The sequence below is a fragment of the Leishmania infantum genome, chromosome 20 (assembly GCF_000002875.2).
Source record: "Leishmania infantum JPCM5 genome chromosome 20".
In the NCBI taxonomy this organism is placed as follows: domain Eukaryota; phylum Euglenozoa; class Kinetoplastea; order Trypanosomatida; family Trypanosomatidae; genus Leishmania; species Leishmania infantum.
In genome coordinates, this window is record NC_009404.2 from 99,496 (window position 1) to 123,435 (window position 23,940).

At 58.5% G+C, this 23,940-nt stretch overlaps 11 protein-coding genes across 11 annotated transcripts; all 11 read left to right on the plus strand.

Moving 5' to 3' along the window:
• Positions 1–544: 544 nt before the first annotated feature.
• On the plus strand, positions 545–1,333 carry LINJ_20_0290 (conserved hypothetical protein; the record flags this gene model as incomplete). Its single annotated transcript, XM_001465122.1, has 1 exon — positions 545–1,333. The coding sequence occupies one exon, from the start codon at positions 545–547 to the stop codon at positions 1,331–1,333; it is 789 nt and encodes a 262-aa protein (XP_001465159.1).
• Positions 1,334–1,670: 337 nt separating this feature from the next.
• On the plus strand, positions 1,671–2,774 carry LINJ_20_0300 (conserved hypothetical protein; the record flags this gene model as incomplete). The annotated part of the gene is made up of 1 exon (XM_001465123.1): positions 1,671–2,774. One exon carries the CDS (start codon positions 1,671–1,673, stop codon positions 2,772–2,774), a length of 1,104 nt encoding a protein of 367 aa, XP_001465160.1.
• A 500-nt stretch (positions 2,775–3,274) lies between these two features.
• LINJ_20_0310 (developmentally regulated phosphoprotein-like protein) lies at positions 3,275–4,633 on the plus strand (the record flags this gene model as incomplete). The annotated part of the gene is made up of 1 exon (XM_001465124.1): positions 3,275–4,633. The coding sequence occupies one exon, from the start codon at positions 3,275–3,277 to the stop codon at positions 4,631–4,633; it is 1,359 nt and encodes a 452-aa protein (XP_001465161.1).
• A 1,895-nt stretch (positions 4,634–6,528) lies between these two features.
• On the plus strand, positions 6,529–8,928 carry LINJ_20_0320 (conserved hypothetical protein; the record flags this gene model as incomplete). The annotated part of the gene is made up of 1 exon (XM_001465125.1): positions 6,529–8,928. The coding sequence occupies one exon, from the start codon at positions 6,529–6,531 to the stop codon at positions 8,926–8,928; it is 2,400 nt and encodes a 799-aa protein (XP_001465162.1).
• Positions 8,929–10,078: 1,150 nt separating this feature from the next.
• LINJ_20_0330 (conserved hypothetical protein) lies at positions 10,079–11,014 on the plus strand (the record flags this gene model as incomplete). Its single annotated transcript, XM_001465126.1, has 1 exon — positions 10,079–11,014. The coding sequence occupies one exon, from the start codon at positions 10,079–10,081 to the stop codon at positions 11,012–11,014; it is 936 nt and encodes a 311-aa protein (XP_001465163.1).
• A 3,184-nt stretch (positions 11,015–14,198) lies between these two features.
• LINJ_20_0340 (conserved hypothetical protein) lies at positions 14,199–14,453 on the plus strand (the record flags this gene model as incomplete). The annotated part of the gene is made up of 1 exon (XM_001465171.1): positions 14,199–14,453. The coding sequence occupies one exon, from the start codon at positions 14,199–14,201 to the stop codon at positions 14,451–14,453; it is 255 nt and encodes an 84-aa protein (XP_001465208.1).
• A 1,408-nt stretch (positions 14,454–15,861) lies between these two features.
• LINJ_20_0350 (conserved hypothetical protein) lies at positions 15,862–17,316 on the plus strand (the record flags this gene model as incomplete). The annotated part of the gene is made up of 1 exon (XM_001465172.1): positions 15,862–17,316. The coding sequence occupies one exon, from the start codon at positions 15,862–15,864 to the stop codon at positions 17,314–17,316; it is 1,455 nt and encodes a 484-aa protein (XP_001465209.1).
• An 804-nt stretch (positions 17,317–18,120) lies between these two features.
• Positions 18,121–19,074, plus strand: LINJ_20_0360 (conserved hypothetical protein; the record flags this gene model as incomplete). The annotated part of the gene is made up of 1 exon (XM_001465173.1): positions 18,121–19,074. The coding sequence occupies one exon, from the start codon at positions 18,121–18,123 to the stop codon at positions 19,072–19,074; it is 954 nt and encodes a 317-aa protein (XP_001465210.1).
• A 931-nt stretch (positions 19,075–20,005) lies between these two features.
• On the plus strand, positions 20,006–21,175 carry LINJ_20_0370 (conserved hypothetical protein; the record flags this gene model as incomplete). Its single annotated transcript, XM_001465174.1, has 1 exon — positions 20,006–21,175. The coding sequence occupies one exon, from the start codon at positions 20,006–20,008 to the stop codon at positions 21,173–21,175; it is 1,170 nt and encodes a 389-aa protein (XP_001465211.1).
• Positions 21,176–21,513: 338 nt separating this feature from the next.
• LINJ_20_0380 (conserved hypothetical protein) lies at positions 21,514–21,897 on the plus strand (the record flags this gene model as incomplete). Its single annotated transcript, XM_001465175.1, has 1 exon — positions 21,514–21,897. One exon carries the CDS (start codon positions 21,514–21,516, stop codon positions 21,895–21,897), a length of 384 nt encoding a protein of 127 aa, XP_001465212.1.
• Positions 21,898–22,340: 443 nt separating this feature from the next.
• LINJ_20_0390 (conserved hypothetical protein) lies at positions 22,341–23,267 on the plus strand (the record flags this gene model as incomplete). Its single annotated transcript, XM_001465176.1, has 1 exon — positions 22,341–23,267. One exon carries the CDS (start codon positions 22,341–22,343, stop codon positions 23,265–23,267), a length of 927 nt encoding a protein of 308 aa, XP_001465213.1.
• Positions 23,268–23,940: the final 673 nt, after the last annotated feature.

The following is a 23,940-nucleotide window of genomic DNA, read 5'->3' on the forward strand; positions in this document are numbered from 1 at the left end:
TTCGACAAAGCCACACTAAGCACGATCCGTCTCCCAGATATACGAATGGCGCATACATGAAGGAGAAAGGGGGACTGGATAGCAGCGAGACCACCTGAAGTTGTGATTCCGCCACTTCCCTTCCACTGATGCCTCCTCGCGTCTGAGGGCCCCCGTTCGCTTCAGGAACTCGTGAAATGGCCTAACCACGTAAGCACCCGGTTCCTGTGAGGCTGCCTTGAGGTGATCACTCCTCACTGGAGAAACGCTCCTTGAAAGCTGTACAACACTAGATGTCATGCCAACCCACAGATTGGCAGGACGAGTGAAACTCACGAGCTCAAGCTCGCAAGACTTGCTGTACTGTGCCCCAACCTCGCTTTCAAGCCGAATCTCGATTTGTGGAAAAACAATCCTATGAGCTAGACCTGCTCCTCCAGCAAGCTAACGAAGTGGTCTCTTCTCTATCATCATCACAGCTTTCTTCATCTTTTTTTTTTCCTGTCCTTTACAGAGTCTAATCTTGAAAGCAGGAAGAGGCTTACATCGAAAAATAGACTATGCAATGCACCGTGCATCACAGACTCTATGGATGGCGCCTGCCTCTCGAGCAGTCGCAGAAGATGGGCAAGAGTCGATGAAAAGGCTGGCTCTCGCGCCTTTGACCTTTTTGTCGCTCAGCGGAAACACCTCCTCTCTAGCCTCCATCCTGGCGTCGGCAGTGGGGTTTTTGGAGGGCTATAGCACGTCAGATTGGGAAACGGATATAAATTTGGCCAAAAACTCCTCTGGTGAGCTTTGCGCACACACGAAGCTCACGCTCGCTCCCTATACTTTTCGAAGAGCGCTCACGTCGGTGTCCTCCACTTCAGTGCTTGATCCGTCTCTTTTATCAAGCGAGAAGGCCCCTCTTGTGTCACGAAGCCTCTCCATTTCCCATGTCGTTGCCGATGCGGCGCCGCGCGCCTTATCCCCTAGGGATGTGTCGCAGCTGCAGCGTTTTAAAGACAGCTTCAAGGGTAGTGCTACTGCGGCCGATTATGTGGCGAACGATCTTCTTCGCACAACAGGCTCTGTAGAAGTAGCAAAGGCAGTGCTGCAGTTTTGTGCGCAGGTCGGCTTGACGATTCCACGCTCGACGCTACAGGATCTTGTACACAGATTGAAGAACGAAGAAGCTTCCTTCGCCAGAAGCGTGTACCAGGAGTTTGCATTCGAGGTCAACCTTGAAGCGCTCCACGAGAGCAGTCTTATCAGCTCACGGTGTGTACAGCATCGTTTAGCTTCGCCGCCCAGGAAGCGGAAGGAGAGTAAACTAGAGCGGGTGCGGCGCTCCACCTCTCCAAAATTGTAGTGTCTTGTTGCCTTTCTCTCTGCATTATTCATCTTGAGTATTCGCCATCGTGTACTATACAAGTTTTTCACCTCTGTTCCGCATGAAAAAGAAATTTCCTCGTTTGCGGACTACGTCGTGTAAGCGCTGGGTAGGAGGCACACTGTTGCACGTGCCCGCTACTTCGCTCAATGTGGACACGTAGATCCAGCATGATGGGCCCATCTTTGATGCCCTCGCTTTTGTTGACCAGGCGATCTCCTTCAATGTGGCGGATCACTTTCTCATTGTTTGCTCTATTCAGTTTCAACACCTGAACTTCTTGCTGTCTCTCTATTTGCGCCTTCTCTTGTCTGGCATGAAAGAAGTCGTCGCAACAGTCAAACGGCCAGAATTCAAGATGAGCGGAGAGAGTATTTTTGGCCTTTACGCTAAAAGCGCCTCGGAGCAGAAGCTGCTCAGTAAAAGCGAGTCGCCGTACACTGGCGTGTATGACAAGCACATGGCTGAGCCAGAAAAGCCGAGTTACTCTACTTTTTTCGAAAAAGGAAAGGAGTACGACGGCACGAATGTGCGTTTTTTCAAGCAGCGGGAGGCTGTCATTGGAAAAAATGTGGGGGACTCCATCGACCCCCAAAAGTACCTGAAAAAGGGAGATGGCATCCGCTACATCGCACCCGCAGCACATGAGGAAAAAATGTACCGCAAACCGCCTGTGGACAACTCGACCCCGTTCAGCCAAGGCGGGCGAAGTGGTGATGGGGACAGCGCGTTGGCGGGGGTGCAGTACAATGCCGATGGCAATCCTGTTTCCGATGGAAACGGCTCTCTTGATGCTGGGCGCAGCGGCCAGGATCCCAGCGGCGCGCAAGGAAGCGCAAACAACGGAGCTGCTCATGGTTATGGCAGTGGGGACTACAGAGCAGATGGCCGAGGTGGTGGCGCCTTTTCACGGGATGCAACAAAGAATTTCGTCACCTCGAACATCGTGGAGATTAGCAACATGGTACCGAAGCGACGAAAGATGCAAGCACCACTTCCAACCAGCCGTAAGAGTTTTGGTGAGACGCCAGCGTACATGTCGCGTGTCAAAAGAGAAATTGCTGAGGAAAAAGCTTTTGTAGAATCATTGCAGGAGGCAAAGGCTCAGCGTCAGCAACAGGCCCATGCCAAGTACATTTATCTTCTCCCTCGGGCAGAGCACGATAAGCTGGTGCAAAGCATGCGAAGGCGGAACGATGAGTGTATCTATGAACTGCAGAGGATGCCGCTCTCAAAGGATACGGCTGGGATGCGAAAGCGCAAGACGGAGCTGGAGAAGACAGTCGCAGATATTGAGGTAGCGCTGAAGAAGCTCGACAGAGATGCCCTATTCATCTACAAAGATGATCCTGTAAACGGACAATGGTGCAAGGAGGCCGCCCTGAAAGAGGCACAAAAGTATGCTGCGCATTCACACTGAAAGGTTGAATGTGCATGTAGATCATTGCGTTGCTGCTTTTGTTTCTTTTTGTTGATGTTCTTTCCTGTCTCTCACTTCCACGATGTAGTTAGGCCCTTGCCTCCTGTACAGACTTTCAAAGGAAAGCGTAAACAAAAACTCATCAGGCGGGATGACAAAAGGCACAAGTGAGGTACATGGTGGTCACTTCATGAGACATAGAAGGCGAGCTACAGGACTGATAGGCTCTTTTTTCCCCTTTTCCTCCGTAGCGGAAATGCCTCATGCATCCTGAGTAGTAAGGTACGCGGCTGCTTTTCAGAGGCGTGTGCCGCACGCTAGCGCTCTGCAAGTGGTGTACTTACTGCGTCGTTTCCATAGCTCTTTCTCACTTACTCTTTGCTCCTCCATGTACGAACTGCAACTGCGGGGCTCATGTCGTAGTACATATCTCTTTCTGCGGAGTTGAATTCGTGAATCACGGAATCGAAGAAGCGAAAACGCTTTAGGGCAGACAAATGATGCGGCGATTGCTTCCGATTAAGAAGTTACTCGGCTCCACGGCCGGGTTCCGTTTGGCATCGACGAAAAGCTCGGGCACAGAGCGCCTAGAGAGGCTCGTGGAGGAGGTGAATGGCATAAAGTCGAAGCTGAAAGTTCTGGAAGAGAGCAAAGCTGCAAACGGATTGGTTGACCTTTACGCCTCTCGCAAAATGAAAAGGCTGGACATTAAGCGTATCCTGAGTATCTTCAACGATAGGGCGTACCACGCGCCAATATTCTGCCACAAGGCGCTTCCAATTATTTTGGCGCACTTCATTACCGGACTTGACAAACTTCCTTCTGGCCTCAACGCCATGCCGTCGATTTTGGCCGTTCGTGCAACGCTTCTCCGCTCGTTTCAGAAGCTCATCAACTGCAAAATCCCTGCCACCGACGACCAAGTGCAGCACTTTCGCAGAGTGTTGGAGGACATTGACGAGGAGCACGCAGAGCGCGACCTGCTGCAAACCATGGCATTTGGAATCCTGGAGCTGAAGGAGTACGTTTCATCTCATCGGCGAGCACTGGTGGATCTTAAGAAGACATCCGAGCGGTGGGCCAGCATCCCCATGACGGAGGAGAACGTGCTCACCTACGCAGAGATCCAAGACATCCAAGCCCCACTGGACTCTGTGAATCGTTGTATGATCACGTACAACTTCATCTCTCGCATGTTCCTCAACCACGACCCGGATATGACTATGGGCAGCAATCCCAGACGCATCGGGATGGTTGATCTTGAGATGAATCTTGAGCACGTAGTTCGCAACGCTGTTGACGAGGCGAAGCAGATTTGCACGGATCACTACGGCGACTGCCCAGACACCGAGTTTGAGTTCACCTCAGACTCCAAGGCTTTCCGATTCCCCTACATGAGCACAACTATCCGGTACATTATACTGGAACTGATGAAGAACGCGTTTCGTGCGACAGTGGACTCACACATGAAGCGCAACGACGTTGGGATGGTTACGTGCGCTGATATGCCGCCTGTTCGCGTTTTGATCAACCTACAAGAAGGGACGGAGCATGCGTGCATCTGTATCTCGGATGAAGGCATGGGCATGACGGACGAAGCACTTGCCATGGCAATGGCGTACTCATACACGTCAGTCAGCAAACCAGCTCTGCAGCTTGGTGACTCGGGCGAGGGGTGTGCATCCACGGCGCCATCGCCGCTGGCTGGCTACGGGTACGGGCTTCCGATGTCGCGCGTGTACGCACAGTCGCTTGGTGGCGACCTTTTCTTGCAGACCATGGAGGGCTACGGTACGCGCGCCTACTATTATATCAAGATAGCGGATGCACAACCCTTATGCGACGAGGAAACCAAGTAGTTCGCTGAAGGCGCAAGGCGAAACTCAGCCATCACAACGCCGCTTCGTGTCCTTGATTCGTTCTCTGGCCCCTCGTCCTGTTGTGCGTACAAGACAAGGTGTATCACACACGCAAAGGCACCTATACCCATGAAAGAAGCCAAATAAAAAGTGCTGATCCTCCCTATTTCTTTTGCCCCGCTCTTGGGTAGGCCTGCTTTCTGTTCACTCCCAGCCGTGTATATTGCTCCTTGTACATGTGCGCAACAGAGGGTGGGGGACGCCTTCCTCTCCTTTCTGCTCTCTTTCAAACTTGCTCTCCTTGATGACAGGGAACGGGGCGACACCGCTCAGTGCTTCGTACCTCAGGGTCCAGCACACCCGCTCTCTGTGTCGGGAAGCCAAGCAGCCCCTTATGTCCCTGCCGATGTCAGACCACCTCTGGCGCAGACAGGGTCAAGCACCCCACGGCGCAAGGAGGGGCCAGAGCGAGCCGCGACAGTGCAGACGTGTGCGCCATCCATGGGATGGGCAATGCGCCAGCCTGACCCGCACCTACCTCACCAGGCCCTCGCACTGCCCTGCCGGTGGGGTGGTGGGGAGCCTGGGCCACCCCGATGGCGGCACCGCGTGGCGACCGGCACAATGGGAGCGGCTGTGCGGCGACCTGCGAGGCGGGGATGGTGGGCGGAGTCTGAGTCCGAGGCGATGCTCCGATGAATGAGTAGGCGCATCGCTGTAACGTGTGTGTGTGTGCGCGTGTTCGGCTGCTTCGCACGACGCGGATGGGGGCCTGTGACAGGGCTGGTGTGTGTGTGTGTGTGGTGTGCGTGTGGTGTGCGTGTGGTGGTGGGGAGGTGCAGCTTAGTTTGACCTCATGCTCTATGGCCGGAGTACTGCACACGACGAAAGAGAATATCGAAGGTGTTCTCTTTTTGTGCGGAAGCGAGGCGATTCCGGCTCTTTTCTTGGCTGAGGTGGCGCGTTGGCGGCGCGGTGCCGCGGCGGGTCACTTCCCGTTTGTTTTGTTCGCTTTCTACTGCACTGGTGCGCTGCTGTTGCTCATTTTTCTTTTTTTTGGCTCACCCATCTGTCGTTATCCATGTTTGCCCCTTGAGTCATCTCTCTCTCCCTGTCGACGTTGTTGTTTATGTGTGTTTGATTTCTCACGGCGCCTTGCCGTGCAAAGGTGAAGAAGAGGGCGGCCCCATCAGGGTGCGCAAAACTGGAGGCCAAGAGTGGCCAGCTAGCGTAGGTATCCGCAGGAGAAGGCGAAACGGAGAACATGGCGACAGCCACAGAGGCCTTGCGCGTTCATGTGCATGAAAAGCCAAAAAAAATGCGGCGCACCATGAGTACATTGTAACGGCCCCATATCCGCGCCGGTGGAGGCGCTGCCTTCTGCAAACGATGTCCGCAGTGTCGCGAAGGCTGACTTCACGGGGTAAAGCCAGTAGGACTCTGAGCCGCCATCTCAAGCGGCAGTGGCACGGTGAGACGGAGTTCCTTGAGCAGGTGCCATGCATTCGATGACTGTTCCATGTGGTAAACATTCTGCGCGTTGTTCACGCTCCTCTTCACTTTCTCCCGCATGTCATCACCTATTTACTCGCTGCTTCGTCTCCCTCTCTCTGCGTCGAAGAGGACACACAAGCACACACAGCGACGCACATCTCCAAAACAAAAATACACGATAAAAAGAAGGAGGGCGCGCCGGGGGGTCTCTTTGCGCGTACCTCCTCGACTCCCCTCAACAAGCTGGCCTTGACACAGCCGCCTGCCGCTGCTACCGCCTCTCTTTGTTCCCGGCCGTTCCCTCTTTCCTTTGCATTCGTGCCTGCGAAGCATCGGCCCTTGGTTCTTTCCCTCCACCCCTTCCGTGGCCCGCTCTCCCCAGCACTAAAGAGTCCGCTGCGATGTCGTTCTCGACGGAAAGATCGCCAGAAGAGGGGGCCGTGTCGAATGCGCAAGAGTGGGCGGCACTCGCGGAGTACGAGCGGCTAGAGGCCGTGTTCCACCTGCTTAAGCGCATCTCTGGGACGTGTCTGCGCCACGGCCACCTCCGCGTAATGGAAAGAGAGGAGTTAATGTGCTTCGGTGCTCATGCAGAGCCCATCAGCACCACGCGCCGACTGCTCCTTTACGGGCGCGTGCCGTATTGCCACAGGGAGGCGCTGTTGGCGTTCGTGCGGCAGGTGCGCCTGCATTCGGTGCGTGACCTCGACACTGCTGTCACGGTGGGATTGCAGGCAGGCGACCTTGTCCCGCACCTGCTGCTGGAGCCTCTCACGCCGTCTCTCCACACCAACGCGTACGCGCTTTGGCACCGCGTCTATTGCGCCATGCGATGCGGCATCTTCCGCCACATGGAGGTGCGGCAGCAAAAGATGAAGCATCGCCTACGCCAGCTGATACGCGAGTCGGCGGTGACGTCGTCGACCAGCGAAGCAGCAAACAGGAAGGAAGCGGGTACGCGGGTGGACACGGTGGCCGCGTCGCCGGACAAGTTGAGCACCTCAGGGCGCGCAAACACGCTGCGCTTCTACGCGCACGAGTTCGCCCACCTCGTTGGCAAGAATGCCGGCGCGCCGAAAGATCAAGGCGGCGCGGACGGCTCTCGTGAGTCACTAGCGCTGGAGGACTTCGTGGCCACCGCGAAGGAGACGCGGGTCTCGCTGGCCTGCATTGCCGCCACTGTCCCTTCCGTCTTCGTCGTGTGGTCGTGCCGCTACCCCGAATGCGTGGACTGGCTGCGGCGGCATCTGTTTAACGACTCCCACCTGCAAGAGGTGCTGGACAAAACCGGACTCTCAGGGCGGTACGCGGTCCTCCTGGACAAAGACCCTTGGCTGTCGTTTGCAGCCGAGCAGGGCGAGGTGCTGCCGCGTCTCCCGGCGAAGGAAACTTTTCGCATCGAGCTGCTGAAGCCGCTTCCGAAGCGGGCGCAAATCGTTCTGCTGAACGTGGACGAGGATGTCGCCGAGGCTCGCACGGCGTACGAGCACCTGAAAGGAGGGCTTCATGGTTGGCAGAGCCCCGAAGTCGATCTGCTGTCGCTATGGTGTGGCCATCAGGGCCTTCAATCAGAGGTGGCGACTCTCTTCTGCATCGAAACGCTCCCCTTCATCGTCGGCGCGCGCCCGGGAGGCCGCAGCAGATCGTCGAAAGCGTCTTCTCGAGCGAAGCTGTTCATGAATAACAGTAGACGTCCAGTGATTGTCCGTTCCTCACGCGATACACTTGAGGTGGCGAAGGATATGTACGGCATCGCCGACACACCGAAGATGCGCCGCAGGCGAGGCGAGCGCGGCGCACCAACGCTGGCACTGTCTGAGAACGACAACACATGGCATAACCTCACTGCCTCAGAGCGCGCCCACATTGTCGACCGGCTGAGCAAGCACATCGTGCAACGCCGCCTTCCGTTGTGCTTCACCGCCTGTGTTGGACGGGAGTACGTGATACGCAACCCTTACACCAGTGATCCGTGGAAGGCTGTGGAGTGTGTCGCCAGCTCGTACGTGAGACTCGACGGCGAGTACGTCACCGGGCAAGACTTGATGCCGGTTGCCACGGAGCTGCGTCACATGCATCAGCTAGACGGTTTTCAGTTCAACGTCAGTATCATAGAGCCCTCGGCACCGCTTGTGTCGTCGTTGAATTTGGTGACGCCGCAGATGCGAGTGGAAGGTAAGACGCACGTTGCCACGTGCGCACACTGCGAGCTGGCCATGAACGTCGACGTCAGCGCACATTTAAGATGCTTGCATTGCGCCTCGAGTGATAAGAGTGCCATCCTGTGTGAGGTGTGCGCCTTCACAGCCCTGCACCATCCACCTCACCACATTCTTCTGCGGATTCCAGCTGGCGTCTGGGCCCCGTCGTTGCCGTTGCTGTGGGGCCCTTCCAACGTCGCTCCGCTTGCTGTGCTTGCGGAACGATTCAAACCAAACCCCTCCAGGTACCACTACGGCATCTACTGCAATCGGTGCCGCAGCATGATCCGCGGCACCCGATGGAAGTGCGCGCGCTGCTACCAGTATGACCTCTGTGACACATGCGCCCGCATCTACAGCAAGCGAGCAGCGTCCACGAAGTCCAAATCGGATATCATTGCCCGCGGAGACGCACCGCTGCCTGTGATGCCCTCCTCGTCACCATCGCCGCTGCGGCCCACGCCGCACGTGGCACCTTTGTGTAGCGAGGACGCGACGCACCCAATGCTGTTCATCCCCAATATGCAGGGGTGTAGCGCCAACAGCTTTCTGAAGCCGCCGTGCACGGCGAACTTGGGCGAGTGGTTGCGTACACTCTGATGCAGTGACTTGCACGCAGAATGGCACAAGCTCCCCTCCCCATCCCCCTCTGCTCATGGTATCGGCTCTTGTAGTTTCTTAGATGGGGGCTACGCTGGCCTTGCTTTTTTCTTTCCTCTCTTCGATGCAGATGTGCACCTGGCGGCAGTTCGCACCGAGCGCGCGTGCCGTGCCGATGTTCATTATGATGTCTCTCTGCCTTTTTTGCACCTACCCGACACCAATGTATCAAGCCCTCCCTCTACGCCCCTCTCACGTGCGTGTGTATGCGTGTGTGTGTGTGAGACTGCGTATGAACGTCACCACCTCCACCTCCTTTTCTCCCGACGTACTCTCGTGTTAGGACCATCGCGCCATTGTTGCGGCCCCTGCCTCTTTGGTCCCTCACCGCCACTCTCTATCATCCCTCCCCACTTCCATTCCTTCCTCACCCCGCTGACCCACACACGCAACTCTGCAGCGTCATTAAACCTCTGAAGAAACGGCTCTCGTGCTCGTGGTGCAGCTTAGACGCGTCGTCGCTGCTGCTGCTGCTGTCCTCTCTTCTTCTCTCTCTGGTTTTCAGTACCCACGCACACCCCAGAGCACCGAGCGACATACGGCACTCCCAACTCTCGTTATCTGCGTCGTTGTCAACTCTATTAGAGACACACCGTCCTCTCCTCTACGCCCCTGCCACCACGCAACGGTGACAGCGCCGCCTTCAAGCCTTGCTGGAGACTCCCAGGTTGTCGTCGGCCCCGACTTCTCGGTTGTTGTCCTCTTCTCTCTCTGTCCTCCTCCTCCCTTACGGAGTTGTCTTTCTCTGACACCAAACCCCCTTCACTGCGTGTCATCTCTCGACGTCACGATGGGATGCGATGCCAGCTGTTTGAGGTGCAAGAAGGGCACGGAGGAAGGGAAGAGGGACTCCAATGTGGTGGGCAGCGACAGCAAGGTTAGCAGAGGTGCCTCTGCCGCGGCATTCCAGAGGTCCTACTCGGAAGAGTCTTTAGAAATCCCAGTTCCGGATTGTGATGAGAGCCTACGGCAGCGCAGTGCTGCGGATGACGCGAGGGACTCGGCGGCTAAGGGAGCACGCAGTGCCAGCACAAACATCTATGTCGCGGAGGATCCGAATCTGACGTGCCCGGCGGAGCTGCGCACGATTATGGATAACATGGATTTGTCCTCTATCAGCACGTCGTCGAGCGCCCCGCAGTTGTTTCACATGTCGCCTACGGAGCGCGCTGAGGTGGAGACGGGTACATGGGCGTGGTGGCGTCAGGAGCTACGAAACAAGCGTGTCACAAAGGACGGCTACCATCGAGTGCAGCTGCAGGACGTCCATACTCGGCTTACCACTCAGCACGAGGACAACCCGAGCACGGTAGAGCTAGACTTCAGCAGCTGCTACATGGAGCCTACAGCGCCGTACGTGCTGGGTCGCCTGTTTGCTTCTCTTCAACTCAAGGAGCTGCGGTGGATTACCTCGCTGCGGCTGGATGGCAACTATTTCACCGACGACGGCTTCGGCACGATGCTCGCCACGATGTCGGCCGCGAACGAAGATCAGACGATCTTGCCACTTTTGCGGCAACTCTACCTCAACAACATGAACCTTGATCAACACTCCGTGGCTGGGCTGTTTGCGTACCTGTTTCCAGTGGACCACAAGGCCATGAGCAGCATCTCACAAAAGAAGGCGTTCCACATCGCCGGCAGCCCTGCCTCGCGGCCGTCGGAGGCTTACATTGCAGCCAGCAGGCGTGGCCCTAAGGTGCCGCTGTTTCCTTCCTTGAACGTGCTCAGCCTCAGCGACAACCCGGGGGTGGGAGCGGAGGGCCTCATTCAGATTCTCCGTAGCCTTCTGGCTGTTCACTACGAGCCGCATACCGTCTCCGTCATGGATCTCTCCCGGTGTGGCTTGGACAGGGCGACTCCCAAGTACTTTCGCGAGTACTTTGAAAAGCTTTCGAGAGCAATGAAAAACGGCTGCTACCCGGTGGTGCCGCGGCGATTTGTGCTGATAGGCAACCAGCACGGCATCGCGCACTTGAATGAGATCTACTCGCCACACAAAACAGGCGTGCAGCTCGTGCTTTGAGCGTGGAAACGCCGCACTCTCGTCATCCCTGTCGCGGCCGTCACCGTCTCCGTTCTTACGGTCGATGATGAAGTGGTACCACCCGATGCCAGGGTGTTTTCAACAAGTAGAGACCCTTTCCTCGTCCTTCCTGTGCGGGCGTGTGTAGTGACGCAGCAGCGGGTGTCCTTGGGGCGATCATGTATCATTGGCGGCGTTTGGCGCCGTTTTCCATTCCTTGTTTTCCTGTAGGATGTGCCAAGGGGTGATTGCAGAGTGTGTGCGTGTGTGTGCAGGGCAGGGCAGGAGCCATAGAGGCGCGGCGCGGAGAGCAGCGGAGGAGAAGGGAAAGCGAGAAAGAGGAGCGGCTCCTTCATAGCCCCACTCTCGATCGGCATCACACTTCTCTCTCATCTGTTTGGAGCCGTTTCGCGTTCCCTTCCCCCTTGCCTCACTGAAACGCTCTTGCTGCCCCTCTTCTCGCTCGTTACTCCATCTCTCATCAGCTCCTCAACGTTTCCATTGCTTCGACAGCGAACCAAAGGAAACCGCCACACATAGACGTACGCACGCACGCACAAGTGTCTTTGGTTTTCCAGAGAAGGATGGTTTGCGGGCGAGGGGGGAAAGAAGTCTGTGCACTCTGGGTTTCTCTGGGTCTACCTGCAGATTTTGTACCGCGCGCTCCACTCTCGCTCCACCCCTTTTTTTTTTCCGCTCGCACACTTCCCACCAATCACTGTCGTGCAGCTCCTCCTCTTTCCTCGCCCCTCTCCACCACCTCCTCTTCTCTCCTTTCCCAGCGATTCCTCCTCCTGGTCTGTTTGCCTCTGTGTTGTTGGCGGTGCTGTTGCGTGCACTTCATGGATGTGCATGTGCATTTGCAGTCCTGCGTGCGTGCGTGTGCCATCGATGGGTGCCGCCTTTTTGGTCACCTGTTACTTTCTCTCCTCTCCCCCCCCCAAATATCCGTGTGAGGTGCGGCGGAGGTGAACCATGTTTCATGCTCATGTACGTGTGTGCTTGCGCGCCTCCTCCTTTTCTCTGTAATCCCTCTTCCCTTGTACCTGTATCTGTGTGGCTTTTCGCTAGTGTGCGGCCTCTGTTGCTGACGCCGGCGGTCCTGACGTTCAATCCCCTCGCTAAGTGCCGATGTATCGACGGTGCATCAACAGACGTCTTCATTTAGCGGCTCTTCGTCTTTCCGTCCACCACCGCCACCGCCCCTCTTTCTCAATGATCTGCGTTCTTGTTTGCTTGCGTTGAAGGGCAGGGGAAGGCGAAAGGGGATGCCAGCGGGGGTGCGGGCGGGCGACGCGACGGTGGATCTGTCCATCTTTACGTGCACACATGTCTGTGGTGGAACGTATCAGATGGTCTGCGCTTCTCCGCCTTCTCTTCCGCCCCGCCATGGCTGATGCTTCGAGCGGCTTCCCTCTTTCCTATCCGCCTCACACCTCCACACGCAAACGCACACACACAGAGCCTCTTCCCGCTTCAGGTGTATGTCCATTGTATCTGTTCATCTGTTCCACCACCCACTCTCTCCCACCCGAGAAGTAACTCGAGCCTTTCTTCTTTCGCCATGTGCAGTACTCCGGCCATAGAGCATGAGGTTAAACTAAGCTGCACCTCCCCACCACCACACGCACACCACACGCACACCACACACACACACACACCAGCCCTGTCACAGGCCCCCATCCGCGTCGTGCGAAGCAGCCGAACACGCGCACACACACACACGTTACAGCGATGCGCCTACTCATTCATCGGAGCATCGCCTCGGACTCAGACTCCGCCCACCATCCCCGCCTCGCAGGTCGCCGCACAGCCGCTCCCATTGTGCCGGTCGCCACGCGGTGCCGCCATCGGGGTGGCCCAGGCTCCCCACCACCCCACCGGCAGGGCAGTGCGAGGGCCTGGTGAGGTAGGTGCGGGTCAGGCTGGCGCATTGCCCATCCCATGGATGGCGCACACGTCTGCACTGTCGCGGCTCGCTCTGGCCCCTCCTTGCGCCGTGGGGTGCTTGACCCTGTCTGCGCCAGAGGTGGTCTGACATCGGCAGGGACATAAGGGGCTGCTTGGCTTCCCGACACAGAGAGCGGGTGTGCTGGACCCTGAGGTACGAAGCACTGAGCGGTGCCCTCACTCAATCCTGAGGGTTGACTCCAGCTGCCTGAAAAGCGGAACAGAAATGAGCAATGCGGGCTGTACAACCTTCTCTGCTCACCCTGTTTCTCGATAGCCCGTCACGTTGAGCTGCTTTTGTGCTTACTTCCCCCTCCCTCCTGCGTGTTGTTTCTCTCGTCCGCTTCGCTTGCTCTCTCGTCTTCGCAGTCCTTTACCAAACACGCACGTGAGCGTGAGGGTGCATCATACGCGCGTGAGAGAGTGTTGCGGGGATGCAGTGGCGCATGCCATACACCCACACCCATACTGCAGTGTGGATTCGTTCTTCAGCGGGTGTGCACCGCCAGATCTCCAGACTTGTGTGCACGTGAGTGCCTACGCGATGAAGGGGAAGGAGAGGCCTTCCTGCCAAGTAGAAGGACTGCATCAAAGCCGGCCAAAATGCCTGAAAACAAGCAAAATCGAGTTGAACAGAAGGGTGGCAGAGATGCTCGCATCAAGGGCGGCGCCTCGCCGCCAGTGCTAGTGTGTTCCATCTGTGTAGGGCTTTCGCGCCGTCGAGCATGTCTTAGGCACCTTGTGCGCTCCGCGTTCCTCCCTGTGGAATGAAACGCTGAGGGGAGTGCAAGGAGCGAGGACGGATGCATCGGCGAAGTCTCACCGATGCCCAAAATGGAAGCACTTGTGGATGTCGTGCTCTCTCCTCCGTGCCCCCCTTCGTCTTTTTGCGTCCTTCTCAGCACAGCAGCCACGCTGCACCCCCACCCTCACCCACCCGACCATCCCGCGTAAACCGTCCGCTGTCTGCGCCACTCTTACGACGCTCCTTTTTCCTTTGCCCTAGTGCTCTCTACCCACGCCTGTTCATCTACACGAGTCGGCTGGTCTGTCTACGCGTGCCCGTATGTGATACGAGGTCGATCTGTCTTCGCTTGTGTGCCTCCCTCGGCAGCATCTTTTCTCCTCCATCCACCGGATCGCACCCCGTCTTCCTTACTCCTCGCGCATAATCGCAGCGCACACGCACACGCAACCCCCTTCCAACAGAAGCGGAAGAGGAAGACGAGGAACCATGCTGCGCAGCTCTCTCGTGATGCGCGGCGGCTTTTCGCAGGAGGCTTTTCACCGAATGACCAAGTACATCACTTCTCGCAACCCGAATGAGAAGTACCTGCGCACCGGTCACATTGTTCTGGAGACACTGAAACGCTACCACTCGTACATCCTGACGGTTGCTCTCATCAGCGCCTTTACTGTGTACGACCACCACCAGAACCCGGAGAAAATGCCGGGTGCTGTGCATGATGGCCGCTCCTTGGTGCTGTAGATCTCGTGCTCTTGACGGAGCGCTTGACCGCCAGGCACTACGCTGACTCTTTGTTGTTGTTGTGCTGCGGGGAGCCCGGCGTGCTGTTAAGCTGTACGTACGCCGCCCGCGTCAGAGCTTCGGCTTGCGCACGTATGTTGGGTTGGCTCTGTGTGTCTTCTCCACCCTCCACCCCCCAACACCACCTCGCTCTCTCTCTACGTCACTGCAGGCCTTGCTTCTGGGATAGCTGTGAGCTACTTGATGTGTGTTGTGAGTGTGTTTGTGTTCAGGCTGTCGTTGTTTGTTGTCTACATCTCTCTCTCTCACACACGTTGCGCTGAGCCCTTTCCTGACACGACTGTCGTTTGCAACACACAAAACAGCAACAAGAGGAGGAGGAGGGGCAGTGTTCATGATGATAATGTGGACCCCTGCTGAAAATTCACTCTTCCAGCTGTGAGGCGAAAGCGGGTGGAGGAAGTGTGCAGCAGCAGCAGCAGCGGAGGCGGGCAACGCCGGTGTTGCTTGCCTTGTATTCTTTTCCCCTTCTCTCCCTCCCTCCTTCCCTCTTGCGTGTGCATGCACAGAGAAGCGAAATGAGGCCGATGGCGTGTGCGTTTCTCTTGCACTCGCTTCTCTAATCCTTCACCTCTTCTTCTGCCCTTTCCCTATAATCCAATTGCTGCATATCCGCACAGCCGTCGGCACACCCAGAGAAGCAGAGAGGCTTTCGTGGCCGCGTGAACGCTTGCGTCCTAAAACGAGGTCGCTCTGCCGTATCATGCAGCGCCATTGCACGCCAGTACCAGGGCCGCGTGGTGCGCCGTCGCAGAACCCCCGGCGCCCGCCGCAGACCTCTGCCAAGCCACCCGCAAGGCGCGCATCGCGTCGCGGCAGTGCCGCCACGACTTCTGCGCCCGGCGGGATCGAGCTCACGCGGGCCCAGCAAATCGAGGCCAAGGCTGCACGCGACGCGGTTGTGGGGGCCATGACGAAGAGCTCCCCGCAAACAGCGAAGAAGTTTGTGGAGTCGATCTCGCTTGATATAGATGTGGAGACAACACGGCAGCTGCTGTGCAGTAAAAAAGGCTTCGTTGCCCTGCCGTCCTCGATTGGAGTCCTCTGCCGTCAGCTGCGGAAGCTGGACTTGTCGGGCAATGACCTCACAGACCTCAGTCCCCTGGCCACGCTGCAGCACCTCTCTAACCTGAACGTCGCGCACAACGGCCGGCTTGCTTCGCTGAAGGGCTTGTCCGGGACGTGCCTCTCCGTTCTGAACATCTCCTTCTGCGCGGTGGAGTCGCTGGAAGGGCTCGAGCACACCGCCCTCACCCTGCGCACCCTCATTGCCAACGACAATCGCCTGCAGTTGCACTCTCCGCTCCTTGCCGATGTCGTGGCGACAGCTGGCGAGGATGCAGTGAAAATGGAAGCTGCACGTGAGCACCTACCTGAGTCCTTGCGCAGGAGCAGTAGTCACAGCAGTGCAGACCTGCGTGCGGTGGCGCAACGCAACTACGACATTTTTTCCACCTTTCAGCAGTGCGAGACTGTCGTGCTGTCTCGCAACACGCACCTCTGCCAGCTCTTTCCGACCTGGGGCGTGGAGCAGGTGGCGACAGAGTGTGGTGAGGTTCCAGGTCGCGCGAGTGCAGCGGCGGATGACGAGGATAGCGACGACGCGGCCGACGGCGCCTCCACCACCATGTCCGCTGACGGCGACGGCGGCGATTCCGCGAGTCGTGGAAAGAAGCGCCGAGCGTCCGCGGCTGAGCGACATAATCACCGAGGGATTGCTGCACACCCGACGGATCGGTCGGCCTCCAACACCGCTGCAGCCGCTCGCGAACCCTTCGGTGGCTCACCGGAGATGTCGGCGTACAATCAGCGGCGGCACGCGCTGGCCTTGGCGCACCCCCTCTCTGTGTTTGAGAGGCTGTCACGGCTGAGGAAGCTGTCGCTGAGCGGCTGTGAGCTGCACTCGTTGCCGGTGCGGTGGTTTCTGCCCATGGTGACGGAGCTGCGGCTAGCACAGAACCACCTCACCTCTCTTCAGCCGGATGGCGTCATTTTGCGCTCCCTGCACATCCTCGACATCAGCAACAACCTCTTCGCATCTGTGGCGTCCCTACGCCGGTGCCGCTACCTGGAGCAGCTGAATGTGCGCGGCAACCCGCTCATCGAGGAGGGTGCCCTGCAGGACAAGGCAGCCGGACTAACCACCGCTGAGCGAATCGCAGACGTGGCAGCGACGACCTCTTCCTCAGGCACCAGTGCGGTTCCCATCGCGGTGCAGCAGCGTCTCCTTCGCTTGTTCCCCAATATGAAGTTGCTGGACGGACAACCGATGATGACGGCGGGGCAGGTGCGCGCCGCGTACATGCAGAGGAACGCGCGATCGGCAGCAAAGAGGCAGGACAAGTTGACCGAGAAGGGCCGTAGTGACGGCCCAGACATTTTTGCTAGTCCGCATGAGGCACGCGATGATGTAGGCGATGCACACGCTGCCTCGGATGATAGCGAGAGAGACAGTAGTTCTGGCGATGCGCCACGCACGGCACCAATGGCACGCGCCGTGGCACGATCCCCTGCCCGCAAAGCACGCCGTGCCGACTCTGCCGTCATCGCCGCGGAGGCGGATGAGAAGGACGTCGTCGTCGAGGCTCCCTTGTCAGTCGTCAAGACTGCGCACGCGCCGATCGTGCGACGGGAGCGCGTGCTGCTGCGTCCTGGAGCCGCCGCTGCTTCAGGTAGTAACGCGGCCGCGGCGGGGCAGAAGCGAAAGGCTGGCCAGACTCCGACATCACCCGCCGCTGCCGTTTACGGGCAGGCGGCCGTCGCAAAGTTGCTCGAGCAGAGCCGCAGCAGGAGTGCGTGGTAGAGATGCGTGTGTGCCAGTGTGCGTGTGTATGTGTCCTTGAGTCCGCTGTCGTAGCGACTTGCCCCGCGTGTATAGCCAGTCGTGGTCATACACCTTCACCCATGCACGAGCGCGGTAGCCATGAGGTGTACTCCGCCCAGCCTCTCTGGCTCTCCCACTCTCCTCGTTGTGTTAAGCCACCTCCATGAGCGAGTAACTGCCCCGCATAAGCACCAGCAACGCCACACATGCACGTAAAACTTTGCATCTTCGCATACGCGCCGGTGTGCCGGAGCACGTGGTGCGCCGACGTGCGCGTGTATGCGCGCTGCGTTGTCTACGTCGCGACCCTCCTTCCCCTGCGTTCTACTCTCCTCTCGCTCTCTCGTTGGCGAGGACATGACGGTTTGCTGTACATGCCGCTCCCCATTTTCCCCGCCACTTCTGTGCTCATTTTCGTGTTGCGTGCATTATCGCGACCCGGCTGCCCACCCCCTGCTGACGGTCAGGGGCTGCTGCGTGGGTGAGAGATCGACCGACCGACCGACACAGACACACGCTCATACACACGGCAGGAAAGAGCGACACACACACGCCTTGCGACTCACTTGCACGAAACCGCGTCGCCTACTCGAGAGCGGTTCTTTTCTCCCTCTTTCTCCCGCAAACGGGCGGCCAAGAACACACCATTTCTCGAGCGCAGACAGGGGCTGTCGCTGCGACTGCCGCGCGCTACAACGACAGCAAAGGTATCCGTCCCCTTTTCTCCCTCTTCTCCACCTACCCCTACTCCGGTTCCAGACCTCCATTTGCTGGCGGGCTTTCATGTTTGAAGAGGCGCTCCGGCAAGCGCCGCGGGAGGAGCTCGTGGAGCACATTCGACTCCAGCGAGAGCTGATTCACCGTCTTCACCGGCGCGTCCTCGAGCTGGAGAGCTCCCTGGAGAGCGTGTACACGTGCTCTAACGACGGCGGGGATGCCGCCGGTGCCGATGGGCAGTCAGCAGCACCGTCTGAGCGGCAGCGCGCCGTCCTTTCCAGCAACCTTCGCCATGGCCCGTCGCCTCCGATAGTCCAACAGAGCGTACACGGAGTTTCTGGCGGCGCGCCGCCGGCAAAGGCGAGGACGTACCCCCTCGCGACGTTTTGCGAGACGCCACTGGGCTTCAGCGAACGCTGGAGCACCGATAATGATGAGGCGGCGGCGGCTCCGGAGCCGCGCTGTCGACCCCCACGCCCGCACATCGAAGAGAAGGCGCCCGTCGCCTTTGCGCGCTTGTCTTCTTCACTGCAGCGGCAAACGGGTGAGCCTGCGGCGATGGCGACGTCCGCCAATGGCACTGATACTGCTCCTGAGCCGTTTTCTGCGGCTGCTATCTCCACTGGGCTCACTTCATCTTCGGTAGACCACCCCACGGTGTTGGAGGGGATCAAGGAGATCAATTACGTGCTTGCCGCCCACCGGGCTGGTCGTCCAGCCCTGCCGCTACCGGTGGTAGAGGAACTGGAGGATATTCGTACGAGGCTGCTGCAGGGTTTCAAGCAGACGCACAGTATGGATGACAGAGACAACGGAACGGCACACGAGGCGGCGACGGCACGTCAGGCCTACGGTGCACTGCCAAGGGGCGAGGAAATAATGCTTAACGCGGGCCCATCGGATCTCTTGTTCGAGCGCCGTGCGGATAACTTCCGCGCCGCAACTCACGTGTGCCCACGCTGGGTCTCGCCAGACTCGTCGAGGGTCGTGTACGGCACATCACCACGTCGTCACCAGTAGCGTTGCACAGGGAGGGGAAGGAGAAGGGTCGACAAGACGCCGTTCGAGGCTGCTCATCAGCCCACGTGCGGCTCATGTGGCCGTCCTCCTCCCTCTCTCGCCCTGGCCACCGTTCCAAGAGGACAGAGACGCACGTCGGCTCCGGTATGCTGCCGCCGTTAGAGGCTCTTCGTGCGCATCCATGTGTTTACCCTTTCAGCAAAAACGTGCATGAAAGAAGTCGCTCGCGCTCGGGTGGGCGGAGTGCGGATACACAACAACGAACTGGGAACGAAAACAAGGCATGAACTGACGCCGCGCCTTTGCCCCCCATCTCGCCACTGCTAGGCAATGCCTGGATCGATGCCGTGAACGCCGCATTGGTGCGGGTGGACTCTGCGACGCGTGTCTCTGGTTGGGGCACCGCGAAGGATATTGCTCACTAGGCGCACACACAGATACAGACACATGCGCATGCACTCTCGGAGAGGGTGTTGCTCCGCATACCTGCCTTGCAAGAATTTTGAAGAGGCTATCACTCTCTACTTCCGTCTATTCTCTCCGCATGTCTCATGTACCCCCCCCCCCACTTATTCCCTTCTTATTCACCAGTAAACACACCCACACGCACGCACCAGCTCTCCCGGGTACTCGGTGCCGTTTTTCGTTCCCCCCCTCCCCCGCCGTGTCCGAGAGAGGGCGCACAACCGTCTTCAGCAGGTCACGTGTTGGGATTGACGGCCACACACGCACGTAGGCGTCTTTACTCGTGTGTGCGTGTGAATACTGCAGGACGTTGATTGCATTGAAAAATAGCGCGCGCCTGATTTGTGCACGGCGGCGGACGGGGGGCGAGCAGCGCAAAGTCGCGCCTCGACGAGTCCCTGCCGGCGCCCCCTCCACCCTCCTCCTCCTTATTCAGTCCCGCTTGTCGGTGCTCTAATCTCAGCGAATGCAGTTTGTGTTTGTTGTCAAGGGCCAGAGCTCGAGGGTGCCGCAGGCGCTGCCCCCCGACCGACTCTTTATCGCAGCATCTCGAGAGACGGCCCACCGCTCTCGCCATGTGCGGGCCTGGGGAGCAAAGAAATACAGCGCTGTCGTCCCCGCGGCAGGCGCGCCGCTGCAGATATCGGGCTCTCGACTGAGAGATCTCTGCTGGAGGGAGTCGCCTCTGTCCTCCACACTGTCGCTGGAAAAGGACGATCTCACGTTTAACTGCGTGATGGTGCAGACATCATACGCTGGTCGTGCCGCCGACGCAGATCGTGAGCCGGTGCCGCTGCGCGTGATCGCCGCTGACGCTCTCGAGCACATCTTCTTCAACGTCAACGAGGATCTCTTGCAAGATGGTCACCTGGTTGTCTTCACGTATGCAGAGAATCTCCTGCACGTGGGTATCGACGCTGACATCTGGGCAGAGGCCCGAGTGGCGGCGCCCGGGGCCCGCACAGGCGTCGCTGTCGGTGCTGACGGTGGCACTGGGGACTGTGGCAATGCCGGCGGCCGTGCAGCTGAGGGAGCCGCCAAAGAGGGCCCTTCTCTCAACACTGACGGCGCCGCCGAATCGGAGTTCGCCAGACGGCGGCGCCGTGTCGACCTTATGTGGGGTGAGGAAGAACCCGGTCGGTCGTCCCGCCGCCTCGACTCGCCTCACTCACTGCTGAATAAGGAAGGGGTGTTGGCTGTCGTGCCGTCTGCTGTGAGCGGCGACGACATCAAGGAGCTGAATGAGCTCATCGACGAAGGCAAATTGGCGAACCTCGACGCGAGGCTGACGGACTTCTTCTGTTGTCAGTGCTATCATCTGCCGCTGCTGACGCTCACCATGTCGTGCTGTGGGGCGGTGCTATGTCAGTGCTGCGCACCGACGCCGCCGACGGTGGAAGGAGTGTCAGCGGCGGATCACGCGTGTCCCGTCTGCGGGGAAGAGCCACTGGATCCCCCGCTAAGCCACTTGGAGCGTGATGTGAAGGTGGCCAAACTGGTAAAGGAGCTGAAGGTGCTCTACTTGCCTCAGCTGCACGCACTTCGTGACTCACGACAGGCCTCGGCGGAACCGACGAAGCCTTCACCGCCGCCTTTTCTGCTGCCCAACACACCGGTTCTTGGATCGCCGCGTTGAGCACGAGTCGGCTGGAGTTGTCGCGGAAGGGGAGCTCGGCATATAGGCCAACTTATACACAGACGTATCATTGCTGCGGGTAGACATAAACAGGAGTCAGCCCTTTTTTCTACAGGTGCATCCCGTGCGGCAGAGTCTAATTTCGTATGACTCCTCCGCTGCTTGCCTCACACCACCTGTTTCCGCGTGGACGCTGTCTACGGTGCATCCTGCAGCCACATCCGGCGGAGGTCGATCATGCGCTCCAGCCAAAAACGCGTACGACGCGCAGGCACAGCCACGCACGCTGCATCCAACTCACATGGCCCGTTGACTAATTTCCAACCTGTGCGCACCTCATGCCTGCAACCCCTCTTTCTTTTCACACTAGCGACAGGGGGCATCTTCGCGTGCTGACGGGCTCAAGCACCCACGGCGCAAGTGGGGCTCAGATCGATGCAGCACTGCGAATGTCGGTGGTGATTCCCAGCATGGCGTGGCGTCAGAGCGAGCCGCGACAGTGCAGACGTGTGCGCCATCCATGGGATGGGCAATGCGCCAGCCTGACCCGCACCTACCTCACCAGGCCCTCGCACTGCCCTGCCGGTGGGGTGGTGGGGAGCCTGGGCCACCCCGATGGCGGCACCGCGTGGCGACCGGCACAATGGGAGCGGCTGTGCGGCGACCTGCGAGGCGGGGATGGTGGGCGGAGTCTGAGTCCGAGGCGATGCTCCGATGAATGAGTAGGCGCATCGCTGTAACGTGTGTGTGTGTGCGCGTGTTCGGCTGCTTCGCACGACGCGGATGGGGGCCTGTGACAGGGCTGGTGTGTGTGTGTGTGGTGTGCGTGTGGTGGTGGGGAGGTGCAGCTTAGTTTAACCTCATGCTCTATGGCCGGAGTACTGAACTTGAAGAACTCCTTCCCTTCTCTCCACTGCTGCGACACTGACGCGTACGCAAGTTGCCGTTTCCATCGCGCCCTGTCTATTTAACCCCCTTGTCTCTCTGTCCCATACGCTTTTTTTACGGTGGATGCGGCTCACAGATGGCTCCTCGCTCCACCTTTGACGCTGTCTGAGCGTGCGGTAACGGTGTGCTAGCGACAACTCTCTCGTCAGCGCATGTGCTCACGCCTTCTGTTCACTGTATTTGACACAGCATCGCCCGCGCGCCGACGTCGCTCCGAATGCCGGCACAAGTGCAGTTCACAGACCTGGACTCAGACGCACACACGCTTCCTTCGACGTGGCGCAGCCTTGCAGATATCAAAAAACACGTATTTAGTCCGGGGTACGTTGTGGAGGGGGAGGCCGGCTGCTGCACCGGTGTGGCGGAGTCTGCCAGGCCACTCCTCGCTGCTGCCACTATTGTTCTTTACGACTTCTTCGCTGAGAGGGTATGCCGAAAGCGAAGTCGAGGCAAGGGGGCACCTGCTGCATGCGCAGGCTGCGATGACAGCGCGCCAGGCGGACACCGAAAAAAGAAAACAGTGCGACATAGCTGCTGTAGTGCGACCTTGCGCAGCGCGGTCTTGGCGGTGCTGCACACCGCCCACGAATCCATCGGGAGCCCCGAGGCCGTCAGCCACGGTGGCTGTGTGGTGATTGTGCACGTCAAAGCCACAAGAGAAGACGTGAGATGCGCATCACCAAAAACAGCAAGCCGCGTGCCCGTGTGGCTTGTGGACGGAGTGTGCGTAGCAGAAGACGTTCCTCGAGCTTATCGAGCGGTGTGGACGAGCCCAGCGATCTCATCGGAGCCACCGATGCACTCGACCACTGAGGATAACACTACAGTTGCTGCTGCCCTAGGCACTTCCGACTCTTCTTCTTGCCTCGTGACGGTGGAAGGTCAGCTGCGGGCGCAGGTGACACGCGTTGGCGACAGTTGGTGCACCGGAACTCCTTTGTGTGGTGTACGGCTCATGTGGGTGTCACCGGCGTCACGCGGACGTGGGGTGGCCTATTCGATGATTGAACGGGCCCGGCATGCTGTGTGCTACGGATTCGTGGTGCCACCGGAGCACGTCGCCTTCAGTGAGCCCACGGCGATGGGCAGTGCCTTTGCTCGCCGGTACCAAGCGCGACAAGACTTCCTAGTGTACCATTACTGAGCGTTCTCTGCTCTGCACGTCGTCGTCTCTCTCCGGAAGAGCGCACGCGCACAACTCCGTGACGTCCTTTAAACCGCAAAGAAGAGCACAAACGAACAAGCGCCCACCTCGGTTTGAACGAGCGCACTTGAGCGCGACATCCTCACGGCACCACTGCGCCGCCTGCAGCAATTACTCATGGTTTACTGCCGTTCGGCATTGCCCCTCATCATAAAACATGTTTCGCGTATACGTCTGAGCTATAGGGAGGCGGAGCGATTCCTGTCTCTCGTTGCCCCGCATGCTCCGTGAGACCCCTTCATCCTATCGCTCTACTGCTGCTGACCGGAGTACCCAGTGCGCTCAGCCCTGCCATCGCTCCCTCATCTGCGTCCTTCACGTAGGCCCTCCTTAATTTCTTCCTGTCAATGGCTTTCTCGCTCACTCGCTCCCTAATAGAGGCGGGCTGCCGATGTACTTCACGTGGACCGCCTTCCCCTTTGCCCCGCCTCCAATCGGGTGCACCACTACACACGTGCAAGATCATTCCTGACGCTTTCTCACAAACTCAGAGGCAGCACTTATCGACGAAGTTTCCCATCATTCTCTCCTCCAACCACAAATACGCGACTGAATGTGAACTCACGCCGGTCTCCAACGAGAAACAGACAGCCTTCTGCGCAGCGTCGATCCT